The 8,966-nt window shown below is 36.7% G+C and overlaps 1 protein-coding gene across 1 annotated transcript; it reads right to left on the minus strand.

Annotated features, from left to right (window-relative positions):
- Window positions 1-381: 381 nt before the first annotated feature.
- Window positions 382-1,400, minus strand: FSHB (follicle stimulating hormone subunit beta). Its single transcript, XM_074842297.1, has 2 exons — window positions 1,242-1,400; window positions 382-618 (listed from the first exon to the last, which is right to left on the minus strand). The coding sequence occupies exons 1-2, from the start codon at window positions 1,398-1,400 to the stop codon at window positions 382-384; spliced, it is 396 nt and encodes a 131-aa protein (XP_074698398.1).
- Between the last annotated feature and the right edge of the window lie 7,566 nt (window positions 1,401-8,966).

Below are 8,966 nucleotides of genomic sequence, written 5' to 3' on the forward strand. Positions count from 1 at the left end.
AAGCAGGGGATAATAAGGACTTGGAACTTGGGAACTTTTTGAAAGCATTGGATTGCATAGAATAAGCTAAGTAAACTAGGCAGTGGAAATACAGGAATATAAAGAATGAAGGTGTAATAGAGAAGAACAGGAGACAAGGACAGAAGGAATTGGAAGCAGTGTTCTATAGACCTATGAAAATTATTTTAAGGAAACTGATGGGATAAGTAGGGAAGGCTTGAAGAGAAGTTTAATCAGTAGCTCTCCAATTTGACCTTAAAAATCTTTGTTTCAGTCTTGGTAGTTTCTAGATAGCCTTGCCTGTTGTCTTCCACTTAAGCCCGATCAGTACCTTTGTTTAGTAGTGAACATTGAAAGCCAAACTGCCCTCTCAAGGATCCTTCATTGGTTACTTCCATTCTGACTGAAGGAACAGTAGGATGGCCCCAGTCCCCTCACAGTGCAGTCAGTGCTGTCAGTGTCGCAGGTCTCACAGTGGCACTCTGTAGCTACCGGGTACGAATACAAAGATTCAGGATGGTCACCACAGCCAGGGATTTTCACTGTTTCATACACAATCTCCTTGAAGGTACATGTTTGCTGAACAGATGATACTGGTGGATATTTATATACTGGATCCTGAAAATTACAAGAAGGAAATACCTATTTTGAAATTTGTTATGGGTTAGAATTCCAAATTTTTATAAAATTTCACATCACCTGATGTGAAAATTAATTAAACCAGTGGGAAAATCCCACTGAAATCAAAAGGATTTGGATCAGACTCTTCTAATTTCACCTAGATCCTTGGATTTCTCCTTTCAGGAGGACCGATATGTCAAATTTGTGTCATACCACCACCAGACAATCTTACAGGTCAATTACTTAATTATTCCAATTATTTGGAAAAGTATGGGTGTCTACATATTAATGGCTTCTTTATTGCATCTGTTTGCAACCACAAATTGAACACAAGGCATAGATCCAAATTGTAATACTTTAAACTCTAGTTATACAATATAAACATAATTTGTGCAGCCAGATAAAGATCTGAATTTTACTAGCATCTTTTCACTCTTCCCTTTGTGGTTCAGATTGGCTATGTATCTACTTTCCTGTTAAATAGCACAGCAGTTACTCAACCTGTTTTTTCACAAGGCTCATCCTGTCTATATGTTCGTTACAGACTGGAGAAGTGGGTTATTCATACATCACTTGGAATATTTAATTTTGGTGCTTGAAATTAAACTTAAGATTCTCACCCTTGTGAAGCAGTATCCTGAGCACCACGTGGCATTCACTGTAATACAGAATTCACATTCTTCTCTTTCCACTGCTATGGTAATGTTGGTGAGCTGACAGCTATTGCAACAAATTGCTTTCCAGCAAAATAACAGCACGTAACAATTAACTGTCTTCATCCTGTGTACAAAGCAAAAAATATATCTGTACTGGAGGATCACGTATAGTTATTTTCAACAGGAATAACAGGAAGAAATTGAATCTTCACATTACCCTCAAGGGGTTCTATAATAGCAAGCTTTCAGAAACAGTGAGAACATAGGGTAAAGCCAATAAATAGATCTATCCATATGTTTATTGTTAAAAGCTTGATTTTCCTGAGCAACTGAAGTAGCATGTGAGCAATCTTTGCAGAATAATAATAACAGAGTACCATACCACTTTCAATGAAATATTTTTATCTAAGTTTCTGTACAGAGAATGTGTCCTGTCTTTAAGGAGAAAGAAGCAAGGGAGAGAAAGTGCAAAGGATAATCTACTTTTCAGAAGCAATTTATTACATACAGTGTTTGCAATTTGAAAGAAGATTTCTAGATGAGGATCTGATGAAAACTTACCTGTAATCTGCTTGCCTTCCTGGTAATAGCTGTAGTGAAATGAAAGCCCTATGCTTCCCTTTTATACTGTATTGTGTGTAACTTATACCTTGAGGATTTGCAGTGTATTAATGCAGCAAGCATTTGTTTGGTACTTGGTGAAAGCGGATTAATGTTCAGCCAGACAGTGAGATCAAGCCTTGTTAAGAGGAAAAAAGAAAAGCAAAACACAGTCGGGAAGTGATGGTGAAGGTTACTGTCACAGTGTCTTTTCAGAAGTTTCATTGGATTTGATTCAGTGGCATTTAGAAATAGCTGAGCCATTCCACAATTTGAAAGAAGGTTGAGAAGCCTATTTTTGGAAAAGTTCAGGTGTTTAAACTGTGTTTTATGTCAGCCCTCAAACTGATAGGCTTGGGGTGCAAGCTGGTCCTCTGGTAATTCATAGCAGAGTCATTGCAAGAGTGTTTCTTGGCTAATGAACATCTTCCTGAGTTTTTCAGGGTATCAATTCTAATTGCTTTTGTCTGGTCTTACCCAGTGAGCTGCATATGTACTTGTTTATTGATCTGTGGTCCAAGAAAGCTAGTAGTGCAAGTTTTGTTAAACCATAAGTAACTCCAATTTTCTTTGCCATTTAAAAAACCACTGTGGTTTTTCAAAATTCAGATTTCTATCCCAGTATATGCAGTCCTGGTTCCTGTCTGTCACATGGTCACATTTTTTTTAACTTATGTAAGGGATGTCTATATTGTGGAAAGCAATATAAAGATGTCATAATGAGGCTCCAGATCTGTGTTTTCTGTCAGTGATCTCAGATCAAGCATTGTCATGTTACAGGGAAAATGCTAATATTTTTAACAGACAATCATGCAAACTCAACTTGAATGCATTCCCTAGTTTGTCATGATAATAAAAGATTCTATTAATAGTGTTCCCCCACTCACTGCCCTTTTCCTACATTCACAAGTTAGTGATGTGTGCTTCTTTACCAGAATAACGACAGAGAAATAACTTTGTTGAGCCTCACATATCACTTCTGGGTAAAATGACTCACAGTAGCACTGTATTTACTATCATCTGTCCAGAACAGCCAGTCTTGCTTTGTTATGACTATTTTATTATGGTCAGTCTGACTTTTACAGAAATCCATCCACAAAAGAAAACTAGACAAGGACATACAGCTAAAAGCATTTTATCATGAAAAGAAATTCTCACTGGCTTATTAGTTGTCCTGCAGACAAGATACTTTTCAAAATGTCTTTTACAAATGAGACCTTTAAGTATCTCATACTTCCTGTGGTCCTGCAGACTGGCCATCTGTTCCAGTTTCCATCCAGGCTGCAATACCTTAATTTGTTAATGAGTTTCCTATCACACCAACATTAGAAAGTGATCTGCAAATTTTCCCTGGACGTCTCCTGTATTAATAACTTTGTTTGAATGAGAGCACAGCTCAATTAAATGTATAAAGGAATTAAGAAAGCAGACATCTTTCTCTTTACTAATGCAAACTCTGTGATCGTTTGATAACGGTCCTTTGTGTCATTTAGCGTCAACACAGTCTGTCTTCTCAGAGAAGGTTCTCACTTGCTGTAAATCACTAATTCCAGAGATGCCAGACAAAAGCTGATTACAATTTGTTACATCCCCTCTGAGGATCTGGGCTTTTCTAACTACTAATTTATGCAAATTAAATAAAGCTAAATAAACTTCATTTGCAAAGGAAAATACAGAAAATATCTAATCTCTCAGTTGCAATGATCTCTTTCATGATTTGAAGAAGTCATATACATTCACTAAAACCATAGTTTCACAAGCAGAGGGTGGAAGTTGAGACCCTGCCATGCTGTTTCTTCTCTCCCCTAGTTCCTTGCTCTGGCCCACTTAGCCTCCTCACTTGTGGCAACACAAATGAGGGAAATCATTCTGATTAAAAGGAAAAAAACAAACCCAGGTGTCTTTTACAGCATTGTAGTTAATCCATATCAATTTATTCCACAATGAAATGAACAGCTGTAGCAGTGTAAGTGATGGGACTGCTTGGGGAGTGGGAATGAGAGGGGAGGTTTACAGGAAATGCTTTACATAGTGTTCTCACAGAAGAGTTCTTGAACTCAATACACAATACAAACTTTTTAACAGAAAGATTTTGTCCTGCAGTGACTTTAAGGGTATTTGTTTCTGTAATCATCAGTTCTAGGTTGGTTCTCCAGCTATCAGCTCTGCTAAATTCATTGTGTGAATATATGAATATGCATTTTTAGGGTAATAGGAAATTACAAATTAAAATTAAGTAACCACCAGGTCTATCATCTGAGGAGTGGTAATTTGGTGAGTTGTTACTTGGTTGACTTTGATTTTGTTCTCACACCTTTTGTTATAAAGATACCCTGAAGTAATTACTTCTCATGATGGGCAAGATTCTGTGTAGTACATGTTTTCCTAAGATTATTAGTTCATACCTCTGGAAGATGTTTATATGCTAACTATATCATACGCGTTCAAGTTTATATTCCCATTAGATTAAAAAAAAGGCTATGATAGTTTTGAAACAAACAACAAATGTTATTTATCCAGAAAGCTATCATTTTCACATATATGTGAACATTATACATGGAGTCTGTGATGTTAGATTTTGTATCTATTTGTCAAATAGAAATGCTTCCCATTTTAAATGTTTTATATTTCAATTTAGGGAATCATGTCAGAGAGAAGAATGCTTCCTCTTCACATGCTACAGCAACTTTTAAGCGTTAAGTAGTGGTTTTTATCTATCTAGTTCTTAAGCAGTATTGCCCATGATAGATTTAGCAGTTGTCATTATGCTTCTAGGCTGACTGCTAGGTGTTGCCCAGATTGTCAAAAAGGAATTATTGAAGCTATACTCCTGGAATTCTGTGACGGTTTATGTGTACAGCCTAGGAGATTAAAAGGTATTGTGGCATGTCCATACAGAAAGATTCAGACAGACCTGCGTGTGCTCTGCTCACACTTGGAGCTAGCTAAGCAATTCACAGATCTGGAATGTCTCTGCGAATGGCCTGTTTGGATTGGGGAAAAGCAATCTCATGCTCTTTTTCCACCTTTCTAGGGTTAGCTTACTAGCAGGTCCATTGTGCAAAATCTAAGCTCTAGCAAGACCTGTGAGAGGGCTCAAGTTGCTGCAGAATCATGTAATTGCATTATGATTGGGAATGGAAGAGTTGGATTGGATCAGCTGGTGCTTAATGGTCAAGACCTCTGTCAGTGGAGATTGCTGTATTCCTGTTGAAGTGGGTGGGGAAATCTGGCAAATGCTGTAATGGAAGATCTGCTCTTAAACATGGACAAGGAGTTGGTTCATCAGAGTATAGGTAGTCCTGTAGACAAAGACTCTGTAACTGTTGTGCAAGTCATAGTGGACATCAGATTGACATGGCTGTGTTAATGACTTAGTGGCATCTCAGGGAAACAGAAGGTTTTTCTGTTTTTTTTTCTTTTTTCTTTTTTTTTTTTTTTTGTATTCTATGGCTGTTTCCCTTGGATTGTTTACTGTTGTAACCCAGCAAGCCACTGTTACCACTGCTGCCACAAGACAGCACTTGCTTTGCTATTTCTAGTCGCTTCAACTAGAAGTGCTGTGACACCTTCTGCTGTTGTTTCCCTTCTAAGCAGTAAATACTCTTCTGTGTGTGGTTTGTTGGGGTTTTTTTCTTTTTTTTTTTTTTTTTCCAAAATCATCTAATACAGAACTGAAAGCTTTGTGTTTCTTATATGTCCTAAACTAATGAAATTTCTTTCTTCAGGAGGAGTGGTGGTAAGACCAGCGATTCTGTTACTGCAAGTTGTAAATCTGCCTTGCTTAAAAGAAGGTAGCTTAGACCTTTCAGAGAACTTCAGCATCTATCAAAGTGCTATTGGAAAACTTGGTTATATGTGTGCAACTCATTCACGATGAGTAATAAATCTGACTCTGTCCTGACAGATTGAACCTGCTAGTGGAAAAAACCACAATGTCTGATATAAAAGACAGGTCTTGTCTGTAAATTATTCCAGCTGCAGACTAGCTTTAGATTTAACTTCTAATATGTTCTTTTCAAAGTGCCAAGGGATGTGGTTTTAGGTTTGTTAGATTCGTGGTTGTGGTTACATGTTTTAGGTCTTGTTAAATAGATATGTTACTGGGGATAATAGTTTCTGCATCTGAAAACTGTTTCTCACTGGAAGTATGTCTCAAGGCATGTTTAAGGTGCTTAAATCTATGGTTTAATTAAATTTCTATGGGTTAGAATAGAATGAAGACTTGATGTTCTCAAGTTTGGAGTTCTGCACTTCAATGCCATCATAGTGAGTATAACATGTGCTTGTGTCAAGTTTCTTCTGCACACAGCCTGTCTTGGCTGAGTACCCTTCCTCTCCCAGTTTCTGGGTTTGTCCAAATGTTTTTCTGCACAGGTCCAAATTTTACCTGAGGTATTTAAAGTAAAAGACCTTATTGCTGCTACCCAGTGATTGACTAAATTGATATCCTTGAAGTACACAGATTGCAAATTGTTTCTGAATCTGTGCTTCAGGACTCCCTGTGTGGGGTTGGTATTTCACAGCACAGCAGCACAGGCCTATGTTAAGTAGATTGACTGGAGTGTTGTCTTTCCTTTTTGTTGTTGTTTTTGTTGCTTTCTACTGTTGGTACTTTTGTTGTTACCTTACCCCTCTGTATGCCTTTGGGGTTTACTGTGATTCTTATTAAATTCATTGGAGATGCCCTCATTGGCTTTAGTGGTAACTGCGTCGGGTAGTTGGTCACTATTGTTCAATACAATTTTTACTGATACTGTTTTGATTTCCCAGTGCTGATGATGCAGAATTGTGAAGTAGCTTGGGCCTGCCGAGCACATAGCTGGGTAGCTGAAACTAATTAGTGTCAGTTAAAGAGTTAATAATTAATGAAGAATTCATATATCCACCCATATGCAAGCAGAATACTTCACCCTAAGGAGAAAAAAAAAATGCTGGAATGCATTGACTATGTATTTAGCATAGAATTTTAGAAAGCTTTTGAGATACTGGTTTCTATTACTTGGAGCAAAGGTTATACATCCCATACTTCCAAATACGTACACAAGCTGTTAGTCTTTCCAAGTCTTGTGAAAATTATGCTTACAGTCAACAGCAGCAGAAACTAATCCTTCTAAAAAGTGTTTAATAAACACAGAACAGTGCAAGGAACAATAGAGATGTTTATGTTATTTTAATTTTTGCTGTAGTTTGTCTGACATGATATAAATTCATTCATAGCTGATTTTTGTACCACATTTCTGAATATATAAACCAGCTGCATTTTCTTACCCTTTTTTACTGATGGGATTCCTACAACTTTCAGCTGTTTGCTCTTGCAAAACCACAGTCTGATCATGGCTTCTTATATAAGATCATTTGATAATTTGATAACTCCAGTGGTATCTGTTAGGAAATGTATGTTAAGATTCTACTCAAGACTAAATGAAGTTTAAAAATTATATGATTGTTAGGAATGCTTTTTTCTGTTTTTTCTTTATCATTCTTTCATTTTACCATCTTACTTTATTTCCAAATATTTTATTTTTCCAATGATTTTTTTTTTTTTTCTAGGAATAGCTTCTCTGTGTGTGAGTAAGTAGCAATTTTGATCCTGTGACTGTCTTGGAGTGCTACTGTTTTATTTTAAGCTTTCTGGGTATGACTAGTGTTTTTCAACAAGAACAAGAAAGCATCTTAATGAAATGAAATAAAATATACATAAAATAGACTAGTTGTATTAGAAAAGAATTGACAAAGCAAGGGAGAGACCTAATAGGAAATATGTTTAAAGTCATATATTCTGCTAATACATAACCAGCTAGGGTTTCCTTTCTGTTATGTGAGCAGTTCTTGGGTCTGTATGGGATTGCCATTATGTTGTTGATAGTGAAAGCACAGAAATATTTCTATGAGAATACGAGTTTAAGAAACTAGAAACAGGGGCATGAGGCTGCATCTAATATGATTTATTATGGCTTGGTTTAGCTGGTCTCGCACAGAGTACAGAGACATGCCCAGATCTGTTTCACTTGAATTCAAGTGGAGCCTGTGTGTGCCTGTAAAGAGGGAACCATGCTAAGTGTTGTCATCTTCCTCACTGAGCAGTGGTAGAGAGCCCTCTGGATTTACTTGTGACTCATGGGTTGATAAGTAGGGAAAGCATTCAGTGTGAATAGAAGCAAAACTATCTGAGAGAGGAAGACCAGTTTGTTTTTTAAATTTTCATTTCATTCTTCAAAAAGTAACACCAGAAGTTTGAAATCCTCCATAGAAGGAAAGCCTTTTAATTGTTGAGTTGCTTCAGGTTACTGTCTTTCTGTCTCAAGTTACTGTCTGTTGAAGCCAGAACATATACATGGACTGCCTAGGCTGCTGCAAATACTGGAAGCACTGGTTTCCTCAGCTTTGAAAATGTGGTATCCTCAGCAACCCAGCTTGATAGGCTTCTGAGCAGTCAGATGAGACAGCTGGCAGGAAACCTAGCTTTCAGTGAACATTGAAATAATCTTTGTAGAGTAAGTTTTCAACAAATTTGAAATTTCTCATTTGCTATTTACATACAGAAATGGTAAATTTTTGGAAAAAATGTATCATTTTTTTGACCTCTGTTTTTAAAAGCAATGATCTTGCTAAAGAGACACTTACCTGTACATTACTCTCTTAAACCATATTAATCAGGAGCTGACTGAATTTTGAAACCCAAACCAAAATGAAAAACAAATAAACATATCTGAGTATTCATTTGAAAAGCCAAAATCAATTTGACTGCATTTGAGTGCTTAGCTACTGCATATGCTTCCTAAAAGTAAGTGCTTGAGAGAAAGCTGAGATACTTATCTTCATTGACACAACTTGCTGAGTGGCAAACCTGGCAATTTCTGAGCTATGAGGCCTTCTGGTTTTCTCTCTTGTCAGTGTTTACAACAAATGTACACAGATTCTATCAATAATTTTTTTAAACATTTATGTAAATAATACTTCAAGACCCAAATATTAAAGAATGGCTTGAGTCCAAAGGACAAGGCTGCCATTAGTAGTTTGTGTAAGGAATGATTGCATTTTTTTCTAGGTAGCTTGTTTCACTGATCTGTCATGCTCATTTTGTTA

The sequence above is a fragment of the Strix aluco genome, chromosome 16 (assembly GCF_031877795.1).
Source record: "Strix aluco isolate bStrAlu1 chromosome 16, bStrAlu1.hap1, whole genome shotgun sequence".
Taxonomy (NCBI): Eukaryota; Metazoa; Chordata; class Aves; order Strigiformes; family Strigidae; genus Strix; species Strix aluco.

Coding starts and splice junctions, on each gene's coding strand:
- FSHB (XM_074842297.1), bottom strand. CDS start 1,400: ATGAAGACAGTTAATTGTTACGTGCTGTTATTTTGCTGGAAAGCAATT. Junction 619..1,241: donor CAGGATACTGCTTCACAAGG/GTGAGAATCTTA, acceptor TGTAATTTTCAG/GATCCAGTATATAAATATCC.